This window comes from Lissotriton vulgaris, chromosome 10, assembly GCF_964263255.1.
Source record: "Lissotriton vulgaris chromosome 10, aLisVul1.2, whole genome shotgun sequence".
Classification (NCBI taxonomy): Eukaryota; Metazoa; Chordata; class Amphibia; order Caudata; family Salamandridae; genus Lissotriton; species Lissotriton vulgaris.
In genome coordinates, this window is record NC_141698.1 from 973,939,946 (window position 1) to 973,965,457 (window position 25,512).

Genomic DNA, 25,512 nt, shown 5'->3' on the forward strand with positions numbered 1-25,512 from the left:
CTTCCTTCGGCGCGTGTCTCCGCCTTGGGCCTCCCTGCCGTTTCTACCGCCGGTGCCACACGCAGCTCCTCTCTCACGCTGCTTACCGGTGAGTGTAGCTTCTTTTCTGCTTCTAGCGGTGACCCCCGTCGTGGGTGCTCTTCTCCGGTTCTCCGGTGCTGCTGCTGGGGTAGTCGGGTCGGCTGGTGTCAGGCAGGTGATGCCGCCGGCTGGCGCCGTTCAATCTATGGGTGTCCCACCTTCGTCGCCAGTGTGGGGACTCGAAGGCCCGACTAGGCCTGTAGAGCTGCGCCGCTTGGGATGCGCATTAATGGGACACACACACCGTTGCTGCTCTGGTGTGGACCGGAAGTCCCGTGCCACTTCGGTCCCTTTATTTAAAGCTTTCTGGCCACGCCTGGCCAGAAAGTGATACATAGTGCAGAGTGCTTCCGGGGCTCAACCTGAGACCCTCGGAGCACTAGAGCGCTACACACATGAAGGATTCTTTCCAGTAGGGACAAATCAATGCAGATCAATGGGATGTTTCTTTAGATGAGGCGAATGGACCTCAGAAGCTCCTCGCTGCTGGTGTTGGGCGAGTTGCTCCTAGGAAAGGTGGTTGCTGGTTTCCAGGTGCTAGATAATCAGCAGCATCCGGTCTCCATCCGCTAGGTCTAGGAACAGATCATGGGCTCAGCGAGGGAACAGCGTCCGAAGTATGTTTAGACAAGCATTTTCAATACAATAGGTCTCACATTTGCGAGAGTTGAAGCTATTAGGATTGTAAATGGCAATGCCTTCTATTTACGTTTTAAAACATAAATAAAAGGCATTGTCATTTACAATGCCAATAGCTCAAACTCATGTGAATGCGAGACCTATTGCATTGCAAATGCTTGTTATGTTTACCTACTAGTACATATACAATGAGAGACAAGTGTGTCCTTTTCTTTGAGTACCAGTCACAACAGTTATTATTAAAGTAAATGTCCTCGGTGCAGCAAAAAGAAAAGAAAAGCTGCCAATGGAATTTAGCCCACACCTCCGCTGCAATCCGTTTCCCATTTTTACCTTTGCAATATATTATGGCTTCAGTATTAGCTTTTATACACACATACTGCCACCATTGTGAAAATTCAGCTGGTTTAGAATCTGCCCAATTTTTAGCTATTATTAATTGGGTATCAGAGCTAAGAACAAAACATACAGTTAGAATGGTACATTGCAACCTGCCAAGTCATATCAATCCCAATAGAATATGATGGAGTAAGTGTACCAACATTTCCTCAGACTGTTGTCTATTATACAAAACAAACATATTTACAATATTAGCACTCTCAATTAGACATCTTGGGCACGTGTAATCTGATCTATACCTCTACACATGTAGTCTGCAGGGAGTATAGTATTTCCTGTGGATTGAAATTTTGGGCTAGTAAATTCGCTGCTCTGAAGTATTTACTACTAAAGCTATTCACAATATTAGTAGTAACAACAGTACCTAAATCCATGGTCCATGCTTCTGAAGAGATGCATTATAGTTTGGTAAGTTTTCACTGAAAATTATATAGCTGACTTTACTATTGGGTATAACAGACTTGTATAAGAAATCCATGAGGTTGATTTTAAACAGTACTATTTCATATTACACAAGGTAATGTCTGATCAGTAGGTATTTGAAAAAGCCACCTCTGGGAAGTCAGTACTCTACCATAAGGTCTTTGTATGTCCTCAGAGTGAAATTTTTATACATCCCCAGCTCTGTGCATTTGAATCATAAAAGATTCCTGTTAGAGCTGTTCTGATGCCAACTGAAAGGTATCGATGGATCAAAGGTATGGTAAGGTGGTTTCTCGATTGCTGCCAGAGCCTTTGGCATAAGCTAGAATCTTAAAAGTCCCAGTTTTGTAAAACATTAGGATCAAAGTACCACAGGACGACGGCGGCAGTTGCGTTTGGACCTAAACAGCATTTTGAATAATCATGAATAATTTATACATTTAGCCATTCAGCTTCCAATAGTAGCTCAATAATAACATTTAAAGTCAAGTACTGCCAACCCACCAAGATTTTGGGAAATTTTCAGAAATTTGACTACCCGTACTTTGTCATATCCCCATATGAAGACTGAAATAGCTGCTTCCAATTGTTTAAAAAAGCTTAGATGAATATATACAAGGATTGAACAGAACAGACAAACTTTGGCAGAATAGTAAATTTGACCAAATTACACCTACCAATTATTTTATGGGTTACTCTGTCCCATTTCCCCATACGTGTGATTGAGTTCCTGACAAGTAGCTTAAAGTTCAATTAAAAAAATCTTATGTGGGTTAGATGATTTGTAGGCTTCCGGGTGTTTTACCACTGATTTAATTTAACTGGCTATTGGGTTCGCATTGCAATTAGTTATAAACTCAACTTTGGTTGTATTTAATGCATTCGCTGACAATTTCCCAAATTCTAGGTGAATTTCATCCATAGATATCATAGCTTTAGTCACATCTTGTGTAAAAATACCAATATGATCTGCGCAAGCAGCAATCTTCAATTCACAGGGTTTAAGTTGTCATTTGTTTTGCCGAGTTGATTCTTAATGAAATGGTTCTAAGCGCAAAGCAAGTAATAATGGTGATAAAGTGCAGCCATAACTAGTGCCCCTTTGGATTCTGATGCTAGCTGATTTTTTCTCCATCATAGTTTTATTAGCTGTAGGTTGATCACACATTTCTTTTAACCAGCAAGATAAATTTCCCACCTACTTGCATCCACAGCTTAATATTGGACAGATGAAACACAGCCTGCTCTGATAGAATATTTGCAGCTTCAAACCTGGAAATAACCGTATTGATGTGGGTAGTGGTGTCACATCCTGGTATGAACATTTGTTGTCCATCTGCGATTAGTCCTTTAACCACCTGACCCAATCTTTGGGCCAAGAGGTGGCCCTGATTCTCCTTGATCTATCGGCAGCTTGCGACACTGTCTCGTACCCTAAACTATTACAGTGCCTCAGCGACATCAGTGTGGGTGGCCTTGCCCCGGCCTGCCTCCATTCCTTCCTTGCAGAACCAAATACTTTGGGTTTTTTGGTGCCCCAAGGGTCTGCTCTAAGTCCCACACTCATCAATATTTATATGACTCCTTTGGCGACCCTTGTTGATGTCCTATGGCATACAAGTAGTTTGGTTCGCCAACAATACATAACTGCTCTTCACTCTTTTTAAAAATGCCCTGAATGCGATGAGCAATTCCATGGCATGCATTACTGAAGTGTTTCACTGGATGCGCAACCTGCAATGCAATGCCAGTAAAACTAAAATATTGTTCTTTGGGATCTCCACCTCCGACTGGAACTATAACATTTAGCTCAATGGGGTTCTGCCTTCACCAGTCCCAGCTGCGGTGGCCCGCAATTTGGGAGTGAAATCTGACAACTCTGCCACCTTTGCTCTCCAGGTTGTTAGTGTTGTTGGCCCCAGTTTCGGACTACTAAAAAGCGTAAAGCAGTTACTCTCCCATCTCCCTATTCCACAGCAGAAAACAGTGAACCAGGCCCTGATCACCTCAAGGCTGTTTTATATATGTATTTATTTGGGCCTACCGGTTTATCTCCTGAGAAGACTGCAGTTGGTGCAGAATACCACAGCGCAACTATTGCTGAGACTGATTAGGAGGACTCACCTGAAAGAACTTCACTGACTTCCCATCAAGGTGAGGGTGAGGTTTAAGGGAACTGTCATGACATACACAGCCTTCTTTCACTCTGGTCCTCAGTATTTGTCAAAAAGTATTATCCTATCAGCCAAATAGATCACTTCGCTCCTCGAGCTTCCTTCTGGTTTGTTTCCCAAATTTTGAAGGAAAAAGTGAGGCAGTAGGTTTATTCCCACCTGGCTGCCAAAGATTGGAATGCCGTCACACTGCGGCTTTGGGCCACAGAGGACATGAGGTCATCAAGTACCTGCTTAAAACCTGGCTTTTCAATTTTGCATTCTAAACTCCATGATACTGAGGATCAGTACTATCAACTAGTGCCCCAAACACTCTATGAGTAGTTGTTGCACTTTACAAATAGATAGATAGAAGAATTTGCAATATAATTTGGCATCAGCATTATTAACTGAGGTTGGCCAGTATGTTTCTCTCTCTTTAGCTGGTTTATCTTTCATAAAAATATAGATATCAAGATATAATACCATAATAGAAGGGGTAGTACTACATACATGTATGCTAGTGAAAACATCCATAAGCAGTGGTAATATTGCTTCTAAGAAGCTTTTATAGAATTTCAGAAGAATACCATCCTAGCCTGCTCCTTTACTAGTGGCTAAGGTATGTATAGCCAGCTTAACCCCATTGTTACGAAAAGGACTATCTCTGTTATGTTATGTTACATAAATTTGTAATGCGCACACCTGCTCATTAGTATCATATCGCCGAGCCTAGCGGGGTATGAAACGTAAATCAAGCCAAGAGATGTGTTTTTAGTTTCTTCCTAAAAGCCACTGGAGCCTGAATAATACGCAGGGCAAGAGGAAGAGCATTCCAGGCAGCAGCAGCCTTCACCACCTAGAATCTGCCCCCAAGCCTCTGAAGCTTGAAGCAGGGAATATGAGCATATCGTAGGGATGAGGACCGAAGGGATCGCGCAGGAACATAAAACGAAAAGTGTCTCTGCAAGTAGAGAGGGCCACATAAATGGCACGATGGGCCAGTACCAATGATTTAAATGTGACTCTCTCCGCCATCTGGAACCAGTGGAGGGATCGTAACTGAAGTCGAACGCTGTTCCCAGCCGGAGTGCCCAGTAGGAGTCTGGCTGCCGCATTCTGAACCACCTGTAACTTCTTCATCAGGTAGCCCTGGAATGCCAACAAAAAAGGCCTTGGCGTAGTCCCGCCGCAACAGGATCAGTGCATTAACTCTTGTGGGGCTAGTTGTTTAAGTGATATTATCGTTTGGTAGTTACTTACTGCACTCTCAGAACAATTTTGTTCCTGAGTGTAAAGTGCTTGATAGTATTGCTGAAAAGTATGTGTGGTAGCTTCTGGTTCTAATACAACTGTCATTTATGGTCTTTCTGATGCTGAACCCTGCCTGATGCTCTCTGCACTAAATGCTAGTATATACCCCACAGATTTATTGTATTCATATTGTTTGGTACAATATTTTAAATATAGTTGTGCATTTATTCCCACAGTGTCCTACTAATTTGATCCTTGGCCTGGAATAACTCTCTTCCTCATGCTATAGCTAGCTATTGCCCCCTGCACTGTGACTTTGAAAGCATCCCATAAAATTGGTTAACTGGTGATTGAAATGGGTATATTTCCTTATTATGTTCAGAATTTGGTTTCTGAAATGTTTGTCAGGTAAGGAAAGGAAAGTATGCGCCTTTTAAAACCAGGAGCCACCACTCTAGTCAGGGTAAGGTAGATACACACTAAAAGATAACCTGTTCTCACCCTCTAGTAGCTTCGCATAGAGCAGTCAGGCTTATCTAAGGAGGCAATGTGCAAAGTATTTGTGCAACACACACACACAGAGTAACACAACAAAAAAACCACAAAACACGGTTAGACCAATAGATTATATTTTCATGAGTAAAACAAAACCACTCAACAAATATCCAATAAGTAGAACCAGAGATATTAATTTTTAAAGAAAAAATAAAAGAGTAGATGTAAATAGCGCTTAGGGGTTAATTGAGGTCGCGTTGGAACAGGTTAAATTAAAAGTTCAGGCGTACTGCAATGGACGACTGCAGGACTCACTCAGGTCACGAAGAAAAAATATCTTGTATGGCGCAAGCAATGACGTTGAGCACTCGATACGTCTGTTAGGATCCACACAAAAGATGAAGGCTTCGTCAATTAGCCCCTTTATTTTGCGGCACTGCGTCGTCCTCTAGCTATGCTGTCTGTCGTCATCGAACCACGTAGTTCATTGAATCGATGTCGTCGATTAGCTCCTGTGTTGGCATCACAGGGCAGTGTGTTGGTTCTGATCAACGCAAATTCGTCACTGCAATGATTTTGATGGTTTTATACAGCAGAAGTCACCTTTCAAGGGCCCAGAACTGGATTAACACCACTTGTCAGGGCAGAACTCACAGATGCAGTTGCAAGGTTGAAGGAAGTCTTTGATAGCCCTGAGACTTCGCAACAAGGGACAAAACAGCAAGTCCTTGGAGTCACTCTTGGTTAAAGTGAGATGGGTCCAGTCCTTGTCATCAGCAGGGCCGAGATCAGCAGGAAGCAGGGCAGCACAGAAAAGCAGTTCTTCCAGAGCAGCTGCAGGGATGTGGAATTCCTATAGCCTGACACCCAGGACATATTGTGTTGGGTCAAGGGCAATATGTTTTAATGTGTGTTTTGTCTTTGGGACAAGTAGGCCCAACCCCCTAGAGCACAAACCCATTGGCTCTTACAGTACAAACCCTTTGGTCATTATAGTATACCACATCATCGTTCAGGGAAGGGTAATGTCTGAAATTAAGTTCATATTTGTGCCCATGTGTTAATGCTGTACAAAATTGTATTTATGGCTCATTAATGCAAAGCCTGTATTATTAGGGCGCGCGCTCTTGCTCTAAGTACATTTTTTAAGCTCGGACTGCACTACTGAGAGTCGTTCCAGTATAAAAATGTGTAAAGACATTTGCATAATGTTCCCAGAATGATTTCTGATTAGATGCAAATATTTCCAGAAGCTTGAAAAGCAAGATTGAGGATTCTTTTCTTTCAGAATAAATATTCACCAAAAAATGCAAGTAGGAAAAAGGATTTGCTAAACTAATGTAAAATGTTAAATACTATTTCTTTTCAGCATCATGTTGTAAAATGTGTTGATGTATGATAGTATTTTAAAAAAATATTCATAATGAAAAATCAGTGTAACCAGTTTCAATAAGATTATGAGAAACAAATAAACAAGCATTGGCAAAGCCAGTATATTGGAAATTGGTAGTCAGCCTTTTGGTTTTGTTAATGTGTGACTTGTTTTGGCATATTTTTTTTATAAAATCTTTTTGGAGTGAGAGCTGCCAGGCCCTCACCGTTATAACAAACATTGGCAAAAGCAAACAATTTTTTTGGTCTCAAAAAGCACACATTGCCACAGTAGTTCCTGTCACTGTATAAAACTACTTTTTGTGCTGATATGATCCTTGTAAAAGAGCCGAATGCTGTCACTCACAGTAAAGCCAGGCGATAGACAGAGCGAGCGAAATAATTTAAATAAACACAAAAGGTTGTGGTTAACACCGGACCCAATTAGGGGCCCAATTAAAAAAGAAATTATCAAAAATGCACCATGGTATATGTCCTTGCATTAAGTGCTGATATATATGGCTTTTCCTGAAACTAGTGCTTACCAATAACTTTATCCCCAGTATGTAGATCTGTGGAAATGTGGCAACTTAAGGAAGGAATTTTCAGTATTCAAACCCTACTATGGTATGAACCCTGGCATAATCAGGAAGGCTATAATAGAACTCCTATATAATGAGATTTCTGCCATAATTAGTCTCTGCATTACATGTCACACAAGGAACAAGTGGATTTTGTTACAGGACATGTAGATTCATGTAACAACTTGCCCCATGGACAGGTAGATATTTTATTAAATTCCACACCTCTGAGCTGTCAAGCAGAGTGTCAATCCTCGTAGCGAAGCATTCTTTACTCCCGACAATTTCTTCACTGGACCAATAGTGTATTGTCTTGGTAGGGTCAGACCCCCAGTATTTATACCAATTGTGCCTATGAAGTGGAGGTGACGTCATAGCAGGCCCTTGAAGTGCACAGGTCCTCCTTTCTTCCCATCCATGTCTCAAGACTATCAGTTGGGGTAATTGGCCCTTTATGTGGGAAACAGGACACTGCCTATTCAGGTGTGTCAGATCCCCCTCTTTCTTCCTTCCCAGGAAGAGCTATCAGATTGCAGATAAATGCAGATGTGTTTTCTATCACACCCCCTCTTCCTGTGTTTGTGGCTGTCCAGAGAGAGTGCACAAACTGTAGCTGTCACCATCCCCAGACGTATATGTGATACAGGCTGCAAGGCACACAGAGCAGTAAGAACAAAGAAATGTCAATTTTTTAAAAGTTGTTTCCCTAAAATAGTAATGTCCAATCCAACTTTACCAGTTAAGAGGATTTATCATTACCATTCCAAAGATATAAAACATGATGCAGCTACTTCTTTCTAATCAGGAATTACAGCTTAAAAGTTTATTAAGGAATTAGCAATGCTAGTATATGAGAGAAGTAGGCCTCACAGTAGTGAAAAAAAACACATTTGAATGTTTGTCACTAACAAGATATGTAAAACGTGAAAGTGCATGTCTTATCTTTTAATTACACAGCATTCTGTCCTTAGGGCTACTTGGGGGGTGAGTTATGTGTAATAAAAGGAAGTTTAAGGCTGGGCAGGTGATTTTAAATGGCAGTAAATTGCACACACAGGCTTTGCAGTGGCAATCCTGAGACAGATTTGAAAAGCTACTTGTGATGGGTGGTACAATCAGCGCTGCAGGCCCACTAGTAGCATTTAATTTACAGAGCCTTGGTATGTGGTATAGCACTTTTCAAGGGGCTTACAAGTAAAATATGTATGTCAATTGTGTAGGCACCGAGGTTACCATGTTTCAGGGAGAGGCACATGCACTTTAGCACTGGTTAGCAGTGGTAAAGTGCTAAACGTCCTAAGGCCAACAAAAAGATACAGCAAAAAAAGGAGGTAAGCTGGCAAAATGTATGGGTAAAAAGAACAACCTCAGGGTGACAGAGCTAATATTCACCATCTGCATTCTAAGGTTGAATCTTGTCCTTTTGTCTCCTGGTAGGGATTATGGTCCAAGCTAAATCTAATGTGTAGCAGTAGAGGGGAAAACGTAAACAATCCTGGAGTTTTGTGTGTGCTGGTGTTTAAAATATGAGAAACCCTTCCCTTCACCTTTCCTGTTACCAGTCACTTATCAAAGAACGCATCCATGGAGTCTAAGGTTTTGATTACATTTCTACTTGCCCCTCTAACCTTCAACAATCTTTTGATTCTTGAAATGAAGTGGGTGACCCAGTAGCAAGGTGCAGCTATATATTTGTTTTAAGTGTAAAAAAGGGGGATGAGCAGGTGCAGGGGATGGATAGGGAAGCAATGAAGGAGCATGGTAGGGAGCAGCTGAATAGTAGTTTACAGCTTCTAGGCTCTTGCAAAAGCAGTTGTTTAAAAAAAAAAAAATATATATATATATATTTTAATAAAGCCACTGAAGTGTGCAAGTAAGAATCTGTTTTTTTGAGGGGAAGGGAAAATAGCAAGGAACGTCATAAGTTCTAAAACACACATAAAAAAGAATTAACTGGTCTCAGCAATGAAAATATGTAATCCAGTCAATAAATTCAATGGTAAAGAAGATACCCTCAGGGGTGAGCCAAAAACAAGAATATGGAGGAAAGCAATCGAATCACGAGTTTGAATTGAGATAGACAATAAAGCAATCCAACCATAAGCAAAGAGCTGATACAAAGCCCAAACTATGTAATAATGTTTTGTTTACAATAAGTCTGCGAACACAGACATGTGAAACTTTCTTTAGAAACATCCTAACAATGTAGTTAGGAATATTAAACAGAAGACCTAAATCTTGAAACCAATGATGTAGTTAAATGCCATCATTTAATTGAATCTGAAAATTCTATGTTTCTTAAATAATTTGCTCACCATGGACTAGACTAATTAATAATCTTTTTGTAACTGAATATCCTCCAATTTCTGGAAGAAATACTAAATCTGAAATGGAATCTGCTGACAGAAATGTCCTTCTCTGTAGTATTGTTATGAAGGAGACAATACAGGTAGTAGAGTCTCCTCTTTATTTATTTTTTCAGTGGACTCTCAGTTTGCACGAAATTCTGAATGCGGCATAGGATCAGCGATGTTAATGGGAAACATAGTATTATCTCAAATAACGGATTAATTCCTAAATAAGACATATTAAAAATTGATTGATCAGCAATTAGTTATTTAGGTGATTTATTATTATACCTACTGATTTTTTCCAAAAGTGCCAATGGTCGAACTTAATAAGAAAATTTCAGATGCTAAGGGCTTCATAGAAGAAGATGGAGCAATGCTTTGATTCCAAGATGCAGCGAGGCCATGGTGCAAGGTCTGTTTGCGTCAACATCAAGGATCCTGTTGACGGGCTTGCAATGCAAAGTCTGGAGTAGGGGATGCAGCGAGCAGCTGGTGATGCATCGGTTTCGAGGAGCTGTGAGGGTGTCCTGCGTTGGTATTGAGTCTGCCGCCAATGAGAGATGCGAGGACATGGACCGTAGATGTGTCGCGCCTTTGGCTTTGGATGCGTAATGGAGAACTGCGAGGGTGATGCAGTCCTTCTGTGCCGGGTCTAATTCATGCTGCCATGGTGATGCCTCGGCTCTGCTCGAGGATGCTCTGCTCAGCCGAGGAGATGCGTTGATTTGGCACCAAATGCCAGCTTTCTAAGAGTGACATTTTCAGGATTGTTATTTAAAATCTGACTTCACAATAAGTTTGGATTTTAAATTTGATTCCAGAGACACCAAACATGAACCAGGTCTATCTTTATATTTGGGAATTATTTTTATAAAATGTAATAAGCTAATCCCAATGTTATCCGGTGGGAGTTCTAAGACTTGTAGAAGTGAAAAAAGGAGTTTAGGAGTTTTTCTCTACCCTGACTTGTAACACTTACAAGCATATGTCCTGCTTTTTTCTTTTTTAAATACAATGCACTTTGCCCCTGGAGCTTCCCAGGGCCAGCCTTAGGGGTGACGGACATGTATTTAAAAGGAAGATTTTGGCCCAGCAAAAGGTTTATTTTTCTGTGTCAAACGGCATCTTGAATTGCGCACACATGTTCTGCAATGGCAGCCCCGAGACTTGTTTAAAGGGCTACTTAAGTGGATGGCAAAATCACTGCTGCAGGCCCATTAGTAGCATTTAATTTACAGGGACTGGGCACATGCAGTTACATTTCCTAGGTAGTTATAAGTAAATTAAATATGCCAATCGGGTATAAGCAATGTTACCATGTTTTAGGGAAAGAGCACATGCTCTTCAGCAATGGTTAGCAGTGGTAAAGTGTGTAAAATCCTAACTCCAGCAAAAACAAAGTCATCAAAAACAGAAGGAATTGTGCAACACCACACTATGGGGCCGATTAGGATGGCGGACGGATCGCCACCGCCATACGGGCGGTGGCGATCTGTCTGCGATCCATGCCCATCCGCCACCTATTTCCCCCCTGCCATATTACAATGGCTGGGGGGACCGTGGCGGACGGAAAAACTGTCCGCCGATTTTCCGCCACGGTCGCCTAGCGACCGTGGTGGAAAAGGTCTAATATGGTGGTGGTGTCTATAAGACACCGCCAGCCATTTTATGATGGGCTTTGGGGAATGCCTTTCCGTGGCGGCATTGGCATAGGGTCATTGCTTTGGGGGCCCGTTGCGGTCCCCCAGGGTGAAGATGGGGTGCACATGGGGGTACCCCCCTGAGTTTCAAAGTACAACATGGCAGGCACAGCACAGTGCCTGTCATGTTGTGCTTTGAAACGCACAACATGCATTTTTAGCACTGGTTCACCGCCGCCTAGCGCCATGAAACCGTCCCGGTATAAGCGCGCTTAATAAATATGTTAAAATTCTAATTCAAATTCAAATTTTTATTAGAACATTGAAATGTTAAGAGCAGCGGGCCTCTACCAGTTTATATAGACGCTGCTGCTCCTTTGTCTTTAATGGAGCTCACAGCACTCCAGTTTTCTAATATTTATTTGAAGTAAGAACTGTTGAGTAGGCATAAGAAAAAATAAATGTCTATTGTAGAAATATTTTTCCCAAGGGGAGTAATAAAAGATACAAAACCTAAAAATGTAAATTTGTCTTTTGTGCTCCATTTACTCATATTAAATGTACACCTTTTACAGTTCATCGGTTTATATAGTTACACAAGCGAGCACGCCTGGAAATTTTGGAGAATTCCCAAAAATGGGCAAAAGCTGCTGGGTGTTAATTTCCAACTTTTATATGTTCGTTTTTGTGATTCGGACGTCTACGGTTTAACCGTGCATTGATCATCACAGCGCAATACATGAAGAACAAAAGAATGCTTAAATATTCTGAATGTTTTGGCCCTTTGGGTACTTCCTTCACCTGTGTTTAAAACTGGAACCTCTTACACTTCATCAAGGCTTGTTCCATAAATATTTGTCCTAACTCACAACACACCACTTTTGAATGGCTTCATCCTATATCTGCAGCTGCCACTTTTTAATGTATCCAGCCTGTAATCATGCATTTCCCTTTACCCTGTTTAATAAGACCAGTCTCATTTCTGTCCCTTCCTTCAGCCATATCCCTTACGTGTGTGTGCGTGTGTGCGTGTGTGTGTGTGTGTGTCTGATTACCAATACTTTTTTCTAACAAGTTCAAACACAGCCACTTGCCCCCACATGCCCTGCCTTGATCCTATGTAAGGTATAGCTACTCTAAAAGTCATCTATAAAGATAAGCTCCCTTATATCGTATTCACCCCTTTCCTCCGGCTGACATCATCATTTGGGCAGGACGCCACCTAATGATGTCATAGGAAAATTTGGCCCAAGCCGCCGGAGAAAAAAGATGAATTGAAAGAATTTTATTTTGCATTGTACAAATGTTTCATTACTTTTTACCAACCGTGGTCCTGATTAACAAAGGTATACTTACACGTTTGTGTAAGTTTACGCCTTTTCACTATTTTAAAAAACTTCATTTTAATAGTACGTTTATGAGCACCAAGACTTCGCAGTCGGGGCAGAGAACTCAGAACATAAAAAAAACTGCCCAACTTTGGAGTTTCCGTAATCGTAAACATAGTATTAAAAGGCAGTTTTGTGAATATTCAAAACGTGTGAACTTACACAAACATGTATGTTTACCTTTGTGAGTCGCGCCCTGGGTGATTGTATTTATCTAATACAGTGCTTACCATATGGCAAGACTGTACAAGTAATAAAAAAAATGTCTTTCTCTTTCAGTTGCTCTAAAATCTTCTCGCACTGACGGAAATGGAAATCATGAGGAACAAAGAACAGCAAAACTAGGAAGACCTGGGGAAAACCTGTATCTGCTTGAAGGAGAGCTGCTCTTACAGGTTCGTTCCAAGAACATAATACCTTAACCATGTGCATCTCACAAGATTTTAAACAGATGGATACAAAAGCAAAGAATGTATTGAAACATATCACTGTTTTTGCTATCTTTATGATCATTGTGTCTCTTTGATGTTATCGATTTACAAAAGGGGGTGGTGATGAACAGAGTGTCTGAATTGAGCAGACCACTCTTACCCAGTCCAAAGATCAGGGCTTGATCCATCACCGTTATTTATCTCACTGCCCCATCCCAGCTCAGAACCTGGCTATATGCAAATCAGTCTGTCCCTGGCCCAGTGCATCATGGGAACAGGGCAGACTAAACTACCAAGCCAATTCTTTACCAGAAAGGAGACAAGCTACCGGGGACCGGTTTCTGGCATTTCAGCCTCTTCGGCCCGGCTTGCTTGAATCCTGATGGAGCAGTGAGAAAGGGACTCATGTCTGAGTATACCCTGCCACACCTATAGTGGCCAAAATCGATTTACAAAAGGGGGTGGTGATGAACAGAGTGTCTGAATTGAGCAGACCACTCTTACCCAGTCCAAAGATCAGGGCTTGATCCATCACCGTTATTTATCTCACTGCCCCATCCCAGCTCAGAACCTGGCTATATGCAAATCAGTCTGTCCCTGGCCCAGTGCATCATGGGAACAGGGCAGACTAAACTACCAAGCCAATTCTTTACCAGAAAGGAGACAAGCTACCGGGGACCGGTTTCTGGCATTTCAGCCTCTTCGGCCCGGCTTGCTTGAATCCTGATGGAGCAGTGAGAAAGGGACTCATGTCTGAGTATACCCTGCCACACCTATAGTGGCCAAAATCGATTTACAAAAGGGGGTGGTGATGAACAGAGTGTCTGAATTGAGCAGACCACTCTTACCCAGTCCAAAGATCAGGGCTTGATCCATCACCGTTATTTATCTCACTGCCCCATCCCAGCTCAGAACCTGGCTATATGCAAATCAGTCTGTCCCTGGCCCAGTGCATCATGGGAACAGGGCAGACTAAACTACCAAGCCAATTCTTTACCAGAAAGGAGACAAGCTACCGGGGACCGGTTTCTGGCATTTCAGCCTCTTCGGCCCGGCTTGCTTGAATCCTGATGGAGCAGTGAGAAAGGGACTCATGTCTGAGTATACCCTGCCACACCTATAGTGGCCAAAATCGATTTACAAAAGGGGGTGGTGATGAACAGAGTGTCTGAATTGAGCAGACCACTCTTACCCAGTCCAAAGATCAGGGCTTGATCCATCACCGTTATTTATCTCACTGCCCCATCCCAGCTCAGAACCTGGCTATATGCAAATCAGTCTGTCCCTGGCCCAGTGCATCATGGGAACAGGGCAGACTAAACTACCAAGCCAATTCTTTACCAGAAAGGAGACAAGCTACCGGGGACCGGTTTCTGGCATTTCAGCCTCTTCGGCCCGGCTTGCTTGAATCCTGATGGAGCAGTGAGAAAGGGACTCATGTCTGAGTATACCCTGCCACACCTATAGTGGCCAAAATCGATTTACAAAAGGGGGTGGTGATGAACAGAGTGTCTGAATTGAGCAGACCACTCTTACCCAGTCCAAAGATCAGGGCTTGATCCATCACCGTTATTTATCTCACTGCCCCATCCCAGCTCAGAACCTGGCTATATGCAAATCAGTCTGTCCCTGGCCCAGTGCATCATGGGAACAGGGCAGACTAAACTACCAAGCCAATTCTTTACCAGAAAGGAGACAAGCTACCGGGGACCGGTTTCTGGCATTTCAGCCTCTTCGGCCCGGCTTGCTTGAATCCTGATGGAGCAGTGAGAAAGGGACTCATGTCTGAGTATACCCTGCCACACCTATAGTGGCCAAAATCGATTTACAAAAGGGGGTGGTGATGAACAGAGTGTCTGAATTGAGCAGACCACTCTTACCCAGTCCAAAGATCAGGGCTTGATCCATCACCGTTATTTATCTCACTGCCCCATCCCAGCTCAGAACCTGGCTATATGCAAATCAGTCTGTCCCTGGCCCAGTGCATCATGGGAACAGGGCAGACTAAACTACCAAGCCAATTCTTTACCAGAAAGGAGACAAGCTACCGGGGACCGGTTTATGGCATTTCAGCCTCTTCGGCCCGGCTTGCTTGAATCCTGATGGAGCAGTGAGAAAGGGACTCATGTCTGAGTATACCCTGCCACACCTATAGTGGCCAAAATCGATTTACAAAAGGGGGTGGTGATGAACAGAGTGTCTGAATTGAGCAGACCACTCTTACCCAGTCCAAAGATCAGGGCTTGATCCATCACCGTTATTTATCTCACTGCCCCATCCCAGCTCAGAACCTGGCTATATGCAAATCAGTCTGTCCCTGGCCCAGTGCATCATGGGAACAGGGCAGACTAAACTACCAAGCCAATTCTTTACCAGAAAGGAGACAAGCTACCGGGGACCGGTTTCTGGCATTTCAGCCTCTTCGGCCCGGCTTGCTTGAATCCTGATGGAGCAGTGAGAAAGGGACTCATGTCTGAGTATACCCTGCCACACCTATAGTGGCCAAAATCGATTTACAAAAGGGGGTGGTGATGAACAGAGTGTCTGAATTGAGCAGACCACTCTTACCCAGTCCAAAGATCAGGGCTTGATCCATCACCGTTATTTATCTCACTGCCCCATCCCAGCTCAGAACCTGGCTATATGCAAATCAGTCTGTCCCTGGCCCAGTGCATCATGGGAACAGGGCAGACTAAACTACCAAGCCAATTCTTTACCAGAAAGGAGACAAGCTACCGGGGACCGGTTTCTGGCATTTCAGCCTCTTCGGCCCGGCTTGCTTGAATCCTGATGGAGCAGTGAGAAAGGGACTCATGTCTGAGTATACCCTGCCACACCTATAGTGGCCAAAATCGATTTACAAAAGGGGGTGGTGATGAACAGAGTGTCTGAATTGAGCAGACCACTCTTACCCAGTCCAAAGATCAGGGCTTGATCCATCACCGTTATTTATCTCACTGCCCCATCCCAGCTCAGAACCTGGCTATATGCAAATCAGTCTGTCCCTGGCCCAGTGCATCATGGGAACAGGGCAGACTAAACTACCAAGCCAATTCTTTACCAGAAAGGAGACAAGCTACCGGGGACCGGTTTCTGGCATTTCAGCCTCTTCGGCTGTTGGATCTAGCCCTGATCTTTTGACTGGGTGAGAGCTTTCTGTTTAATTCAGAGACTCTGTCCCTCACCACCCCTTTTTGTAAATATTTTTGTCCACCCTAAGCGTGGAAGGGTATTCTCAGATGTGAGACCCTTGCTCATTGCACCATCAGGATTCAAGCAAACCGGGCCGAAGACGGCTGTAATGCCAGAAACCGGTCCCCGGGAGCTTGTTTCCTTCCCAGTGTAAGAATTGGCTTCTGTAGTTTGGTTTGTCCTGTTCCCATCATGCACTGGGACAGGAACAGACTAATTTGCATACAGTCAGGTTCTGAAACTGGGATGGTGCAGTGAGCTAAAAAACGGTGTTGGATCTAGCCCTGATCTTTTGACTGGGTGAGAGCTTTCTGTTTAATTCAGAGACTCTGTCCCTCACCACCCCTTTTTGTAAATATTTTTGTCCACCCTAAGCGTGGAAGGGTATTCTCAGATGTGAGACCCTTGCTCATTGCACCATCAGGATTCAAGCAAACCGGGCCGAAGACGGCTGTAATGCCAGAAACCGGTCCCCGGGAGCTTGTTTCCTTCCCAGTGTAAGAATTGGCTTCTGTAGTTTGGTTTGTCCTGTTCCCATCATGCACTGGGACAGGAACAGACTAATTTGCATACAGTCAGGTTCTGAAACTGGGATGGTGCAGTGAGCTAAAAAACGGTGTTGGATCTAGCCCTGATCTTTTGACTGGGTGAGAGCTTTCTGTTTAATTCAGAGACTCTGTCCCTCACCACCCCTTTTTGTAAATATCTTTGATGTTATGGCACATTTATATATTATTGTTTCTTTTGTCCATCTTTAGAGTATCTCCTTAAACCTAGATGTAACATCAATTGGTTTCGAAAATGTTGTGTTAGCATATTAATGAGGTACAAAACACAGGCAATGTTTGGGATAGTACAATACACATATATTGTTCCTGCAGTTGGTTAAGGTAAAGGGTCTCTAAGACACACAAGCACTGTGGTTGTGTTTATATTTCAGATAGGTTTCCCTCTTTTGTTCATCTTTCCTCCTGTTAACCCCTTCCATGCGGCCACGATTCTGCGCCTGTGCTGCAGAATCGCGAGTGGGCGGGTTTATGACGCCCCTCAGCCGTCATCAGCACACAAGCACCGTAGTGCATGACGGCTGGGGGCCGTCATCAGCATGCAAGGGGTTAATGTGTCATAGGAATATTTTGGCTATAATCCACCTTTCATCTGCAGAAGCTGTACCTCGCGACCTTCAACCACTACTTTCAATGATAGCCCATTTGGCAACATGTTTACTTTGACTCAAAAGTTTGACAAATTCTAAATAAAAACTACAACCAGCTGTAGAGGCTAGCTGTTAGAAATTGGGTTACTGGTTGATTGGTGTTTGAGCCCTGGTCAAGCTTCAACCACAATACTAGTCAGAGTAAGGGTCAAGCAGACCCTACATTAACCTATCTCACCCTCTGATAGCTTGGCACACAGCAGTTGGGCTTGACTTAGAGACGATGTGTAAAGTGTTTGCGCAACACTACAAATGGTAAATCAGTGAAAACACCACACACACAAAAATTCCCAAACCAGGTTAGAAATATAGTAGGCCTGCTTTGGGGTGATTTATAAATATTACAAAGGAAGCTTGGGCTTTGCCATTAAACGTTAAATGATTGGCAAAGTCGAGTTAGCAGTTTAAAACTGCTCTACCAGCCATCAATGACAGGCTGGGAGTCACAATTTGCTTCGTCACACTTGTGGTGGCAAAATAAGTGCTGCAGTACAAGAGAGACATTTTAACTTAGAGGCCTTGGGTACCCATGGTACTGTATACTGGGGTTTCAAAAGTAAATTAACTTATGCATATTCCGGTTGATTCAACTCGAAACACCAGCAGCGCCAGTACAAAAACATGTGAGTGGTCATGCAAAAAGAGGCATTTCCTGACACTTAAAATCTTAAACTAGATTTCCCAGGTTTTTATATCCTAACCAGTTCATAATGGCTTTCTAGAGTCTGTTCGCCAATCCTTTGCCAAGTACTCTGTGTTCTGCATCGATAATGACTGATATGCCCTGTAGTCCAAATGGTCTTTATTTGGTTTAGGAACCACTGCACTTTAAATCTCACACGTTGACTGTCGTTTCCATCTCCTTGAACCAGCAGTCGTTTGTTTGCCAGGGTGTATTCATATGCAGGTTAAGGTTTGGTTGATAAGCTGTTATTCCAGGCGATTTCCCAGCAGTCAGACTTTTAGGGCTCCACATGCTTCCTCTTTACTCGACATCTCATCCTGGCAGGCTTTCTGTCCAAAAGTACACAACAATACGGGGGCTTTGGGATACTGGGCAGGGAGTGAAGCTTTCTGTAGTACATTATTTATGTCATCTTGTGCAAGGGTCGCATTGTGTGTGTGTATAGTCCCAAGGCAATTAGTTGTTATCTTGTTGGTCCCTGCTTGCGTATGCACCAGGGTCTCACCATCATCTCTAACAGAAGTCATATGTGAGATGAAGGATAGCCTCTTAAATACCCCAGTATGGCAGCCTAGATTTTCCACCCTATCAGTACAATAGATGTAAGTTCTATTTTGAAACTAATATCTTCTAACATCCCAACAGTAGGTACAGCCTGTTTTACACTACTAGATGATTTGGGGACATGTGCTTTGCATTTAATGCCATACTTGAACTTAAAACTAATTGCAATGTAAAAGCTCAATCATTCCTGCAATCTTCTGAAACATTTTTTAGCTTTCTTCTAGCTCACCAGAGGCGCACAGAGTACAGACTCAATTCGTTTGGAACATATGAGTGTTCCTGTTATGCAAGGGAGCACTCCCCTGTTCAAAGCACTAAGGCCCAGGAATCTCAATCTGTGTTCTGCATAGGTGATAAAGTCATTGCAATAACTATGTGATTATATGCTGGCCTTATATGAGTGACGAGAAAATAAATATATGAACAACATACATATAAAGTCCAAAAGAGACAAGTAGAAAAGAAGTGGAGAAGTGTGGCTCACTGGTTGGAGCAGGCAGACCCGGAAGCTGAGGTCAGACCCGGGGCCAGGGTTCAATTCCCGACTCGGCAGGGTCTTGAGCTCAAATGTCCACGGACTCGATAATTCTCGCTTCGGTGCCTGCTCTAATCATGGGTTCTCACTCTGCAACTCTGGGCATTAAGCTTGCTTAATCTCCACAACGGCCTCCCTGCGGCGGGATGCCTGGCTTTCACCTTGGGGATGCCCTGTAGGGGCTATCTCACAGGGAAAAGCCAGGACGGGTTCCCAAGGCAAGCGCCGGGAAACCTCCGGTTAGCTGTGCGCTCAATAAATGCAATAATAATAATAATAAGAGTCTCCCACCTGTCCTTGCTCACCTTGAGATAAATGGGCCCAGTGTTAGCCAAGTAGGACTTTTCCAACTCTGAGGAGGTGAACAGCTGACCTCAAAGAAAATGGTTTTCCAAGTCAAAGATTGCAGGCACCAGCAACAAAACTACACGATGTCATGATTTGAAAAGCTCGCCTTTGGAGATGATTATGTTGAATAGCGTCTTGTGAGTACTAATAGCTGCTGCCTGGCAAATGTAACGTAAATTCAAATTTAAGTGAAAGGGTTTCCGATTCCTCTGATGTTTCACCTGCAGACCGAGTACTAGTTGGATTTTACTGGAGGTAGTTTCAGTTCCAACCCAAATTCATTGCTGAAGGCATAGGCCATGTCCCACAACATTTTGCACCAGTCATTAACGGGAGCAGATGCATTTTGTTTCGCTCTCTTTCTTTCATAGTAGAATATCGAAATATTGGACAGGCTGCAGCTAAAGGTCTGCAACAAAGCAACATTGTGAAGCACACTCATTTTGCATTTTGGTTGCAGTTTACATAATATGAAATAGAGAAAATACATTTTGCTACCCGTTCCCCTGTGATACATGGGCCACAAAGGAGCCCGAATCAGGATGTCACATTTCTCATAATGAGGGGTGCGTGCGAAACGTGTTAAAATCGGTTTACTGTATTTGGAAACAATGGATAATAGTTAAAGTCCAGATATTGTAAATTAACCCTCTTGTTTTATATATAAATTAATCATGTACATCATGTATTTTTTAAATGTGTTTTCGTTTTTACATCTGTTATATGGATTCTATTTGCGTTCACACGCAACAAGTCTTTTTTTAAACCGGATTTGTTCTGTCTCTTGCATCACAGCAATTTTATTTAATCTGCCCGTCTGTGTCACACCCGATCGCGCATGGTCATTTCCCACCATTTTCCAGCGGGTTGCCCCAACATTTGCATTGAACGACATTACGTTTTTGCATTAGTTAGTTGGAGCTAATGTTGGTTCAGTTGTCTGGAACAGTTGTGATTTGTGCCTCTTCAGATTAAAAATGACAATTTTGCCTTTAATTTGGATTCCCGGGTGTGCATTTTAGGTGTTTCTGTCCTTAAACAATAGTTATTTCTCTGCTCCCATATGAGTGCTTGTTTTTAGTTTTCTATTGTAGAGTAAACGGTTCCTGGGAAGTTTGCAAGTTCAAGAGAAGTGAGTGCAGGCATGCGGTTTATTACAATTGTAATATGACAGCAGGGACTCCTCCTTATTGCTAAACAATAACGTGCACCTCCTCATATTTACTAAAGATTCTTTACTTTCATTAATGTCAATTGCAACGTGGCCAGTGAACCAACAGATAGAATTGCTTTGTGCATGTTCAAACATTTGGCCCCGCTGATCTAAAGTCTGCTCCCGGGTGCATTTTCTAATCTGTACTATGGTGGGCGGGGGGTGGGAAGCCAGTGACACAAAGCTCTTGTTTTACGGAAATAGCTGGTTTCCTGCCTGCGGTACAGATTGTTTCTGCAGAGCTTTTCCAGGCAGTGTATTTTTAAACCACAGACTATTATGCTCCGGGTCCATTCAGATTTTGAGTTTTGTTCTTAAATATTTAGGGGCATGGAAATAGAAACAAGCATTTTCAGAACTAGGTTGTGTTTGTTCGGGTTTTTCTCAATATCCAAATTGTTCTCATTTAAAAAAAAAAAACATTGGAAAAAACAGCTTTAATGCGTGAACGTGTTGCAAGCACAGGCATTCGTAAATACAGTACAGCACATTAAGGCCAGACCTGTTTGTAAAGTTATATTCTCCCCTCCATAGATGACAGGACAGTTCCGTTGTGGTTATAATACTTTATTATAACTAATCTCAACAGAGAGCGCTGAGCCTGTAGCTTCTCCGGCACCCGAAATTAAGCTCCGCGCGCTTCACCTAAAATGGCAGATCGGCGTGCTACGTCATCACGCAGATCCGAGCGCTAGAATGCTAACTCTACATATTTCCCCTTTTATATACATTCAGTACACTGTGGAGTTACTGTCCATCACTCATGTCATAGTCCCGAAATCTGGCTGGCCTCATCACTGCTCTGCCCCCTCTGGTGCACCTTACCGGGGTGGAGGTCACTTCTCTCTCACTGGATCTCCCCGGGATATCTCCTCCATCTTCTCGGCTGCTTCCCGCCTTCGGGCTCTTCTGGGACCTATGTTCCTGCCAGGGCATCTCTCCGCCGGGCGATCTCGCTGCCCCTTGCTCGCCCCTTATGTTCCTTCTCTCAGTCTCTTCTTCCTCCATGGCCTGTTCATGCTCCACCCGCTTCTCTCCATCTCTTCCAAATCTTGTTCGCCAATGTCCCAGAGTAGTATTTTGTTGCATCTCGCAATGCGGTCCTGGGACCATACGTTCTCATCGCTAAGCAGGGCAGCTCTGTCGTACACCTCCTTGACTTGGAGAGGTCTACTGTACTTGCTGTCCCCCTTCCTCTGCAGCACCGTCAACTTAACTCTCACCCATTCTCCTTCTTCCAATACCGTGTCTCTCACGTTCCTTCTAGAGTTATAGTATTTCGTGTACAACCTTTTCCAAGTTTGCCTGGACCACAGCTGGCGACCATTTGCTGTTTACCGTTTTCTCCTTCCATTCCCTGTTGTCCTTAGTGAATGGATCTCGGCCCCTCAATATCTGGAATGGGCTATACCCCGTGCTCGTCGGAGTGATGCGGTACGCCCAGATCATTTGCCATATCTCTCTTTCCCAGTCCTTGTCTCTCATTATTGCTGCCTGTATGGATCCCATCAGTACACAATTAAACCGTTCCACCATCCCGTTTCCCGCTGGGTGGTATATGGATGTGTGCTTAGCAACTATGCCATTCCGTTCCATGAATTTGGTCCACTTATCTGAGGTGAACTGTGGACCATTGTCGCTTAGTATAAGTTTGGGGATCCCTTCCCTCAGGAAGGTGTCAGTTAAGAACTTTAGTACTGTTTCTGTGTTCGTTTCCTCTTCCACCCTCACATCTGGCCATTTGGAGTACCTGTCTATGAGCACACATACGTATTTCTGTGTCCCTTGTCCATCGAGAATTGGACCTAGAATGTCAATCGACAGTTCTTCCCATGGGTTCAAGGGCATGTCGAATTTCCCCAAGGCTGGCCTCAGTGGTTTTAGGGTCTTGTCTGCCTGCTGGCATTGGGTACACTCCCTGACATGGCGTTCTGCTTGTATGTCCATGCCCGGCCACCAGTACCCTTCCTTAGCCCTCAATTTCGTCTTCCCTATTCCCAAATGTCCTTCATGTAGCAGCATGAGTAGTCTGGGGATGATTTCTCTCAGCGATATCACCTTGTCTCCTCTGTATATGAACACCCCTTGGTCGTCCACGGAGAGTTCCTCTCTCACCTCATAGTACTTCCGTAGGTACCCACTCAGATGTCTCTTCTCCGGCCATCCCTTCAGTATGCATTCCATTACCTCCTTTAAATCCTGGTCTTCTCTGTAGGCTTCCTCCCATTCTTGGTTGCTGATGACCCTTTCCTGGTCCTCCGTCAGCGCTACCATTTCTTCCATGGCCTCCTGATCCTCTTCTTCCATTTCCATCGAAGCTGTCCTGCTCAAATAATCTGCCACTTTGTTCCTGTTGCCGGGGATGTATTCTACATCATATCTATATTCTAGGAGCTTCAAGGTCATCTTTGCGATCCTGGGAGTGGCGCTGGCATGTCCACTGGACGTGAGTACCTTTACCAGGGGCTTGTGATCTGTTTTCAATTGGAATCTTGTTCCCCATAGAAATTGTCTGTATCTGGTCATAGCCCACACCACGGCTAGCATCTCTTTTTCTATGATGCTGAATTTCTTTTCTGTCTCGCTCAGCACTTGGGATGCGAAGCTCAGGGTCTCCACCACTCCTTGCCCCCTGTCTTGCATCAGGACTGCGCCGGTGGTGAGGATTGTTCTCCCTTGCGGATCATATCCCTTTAACGGTATCGCCTGCACCACGTTTCTCTTAATGCTCTCAAACTCTTCTTGGGTTACCTCCGTCCATCTGAACATCATCTTCTCCCGCGTTAACTGTCTCATGTGGTTGGTCTTTGTTGCGAAGTGAGGGATAAATTTGCTATAATATTCGGCCATACCCAGGAATAAACTGACCTCTTCCTTGTTGGCCGGTGGTGGTGCCTCGCAAATGGCCCTCACGTTTTCTGTCTTCGGGGTGATCCCTTGCACCTCAATCTCGTGTCCTAGATAGGTCACCTTCTCCATTCCTAGCCGGCATTTCTCCCACTCCGCCATTAATCCTCTCTCTTCCAATACTCTCAGTACCTTAGATAGCTTTGCATCATGATCCATTCTGTCCTTGCCCATCACCAGGATGTCGTCCTGGAAGTACTGGATGCCTTCCATGTTCTTGAAGAGTTGGTGCATCAATTTTTGAAATACTGCAGCCGCCGACGCCAATCCGAACGGCATCTTACAGAACTAGTAGCACCCAAAGGGTGTGATGAACGAGGTGAGTTTACTGCTCTCCAGATACTATGCTATTTGGTGGTAGGCTGAGGTTAAGTCGATGGTGGAGTACGACTTGATTCCTCTGGTCTTTGCCAACATCTCCTCGATGCGCGGCAGCGGGAACTTCTCCACCACAATGTTCTTGTTTAGTTCGCGCAGGTCTACACAGAGCCTGACCTTGCCACTCGGTTTCATCACCATCACCAATGACGCTAGCCACTCTGCGCACGTGATAGGCTCAATTATGCCCTTCTTCTCCAACTTGTGGAGTTCCACTTGCACTGCTTCTTTCACCGCCAATGGCACATTCCTTACTCTGTGTGCTACTGGCTTGGCTTCTGCTTTCAGGATGATTTTATGTGCGAACCTCTCCAGCTTCCCTACTTTCCCGCCGAACACTCTGGGGTAGTCTTTCTTCCATTTCTCCAAGTTCGGCCATTGCTCCGGTTCCATTAGTAAGACTTGCACAGCACCTCCCGGGTCCAACTTGATGCCAAGGTCACCCTGGTCCATCCACCCCAGCACCCACGGTCCTTTCTCCGAGACATACGGTTTGCAGTATGCACAGCGTCCTTTGAATTCAAATTTGAGTGGTCTGAAACCCACCATGGGTATTCGGTCACCATTGTACGATACTGGTCGTATGTCCAACCGCTTCAGCTCTGGGCCCAGTTGCGGCCTAAACTTTTCATCCCATACTGCTCGTTGCACTATTGTTTAGGGTGACCCCGAATCCGCCACTATGCTGATTGGTACTCCTCCAATGTGCATGTCCAGTACTGGTTTGCTTGATCTCTTGGTGTCCACACACATCACCTGGTCATAGATGCACAGGACCGTGTCGTCCTCTTCGTGATCGCTGTCCTCTCGGTCCTCTCGACCGGGGTCCACGAATTTCACTACACTCTTCGCCATCTTCCTCTGACACACCTTCTCGTAGTGCCCCACGATCCCGCAGAACAGACATTTGGCGCGGAATGCCGGGCACTTCCTATCATGCGCTTCGTGAGATGTGCTGCCGCACCAATAACATGGGTTCCTGGCGCCCTTCGTGTAGTTTCCAGGTGGTCCTGGGTTTCCTTGCCATTTGTTTGGGCCCTTCTGTGGTGTTCCCTTGATCCTGTTATCTCTTCTGGGGGCCTTCTCTTCAATTCGGATGTATGACGTTACAACGCATACTTTTACCACGCATGCCTTTACAACGCGGTTTTTACAACGCCTGCCTTTACAACGCATAGTGCTTTGGGGCGCTGGATAGTGAATAGTTTAATTTACTATTCCAACTCTAGTCCCCGTGGATAGTAGGGAAGGTGTTGGATAGTAAATTA

General features: G+C 44.0%; 1 protein-coding gene across 1 annotated transcript in view; it reads left to right on the forward strand.

Moving 5' to 3' along the window:
* AHR (aryl hydrocarbon receptor) overlaps positions 1-25,512 on the forward strand; it is a 415,687-nt gene that overhangs the window by 168,005 nt on the left and 222,170 nt on the right. The window contains exon 3 of the mRNA XM_086941976.1: positions 13,055-13,170. Within this exon, the coding sequence (XP_086798102.1) occupies positions 13,055-13,170 (116 nt within the window). The remainder of the gene's footprint in view (positions 1-13,054; positions 13,171-25,512) is intronic.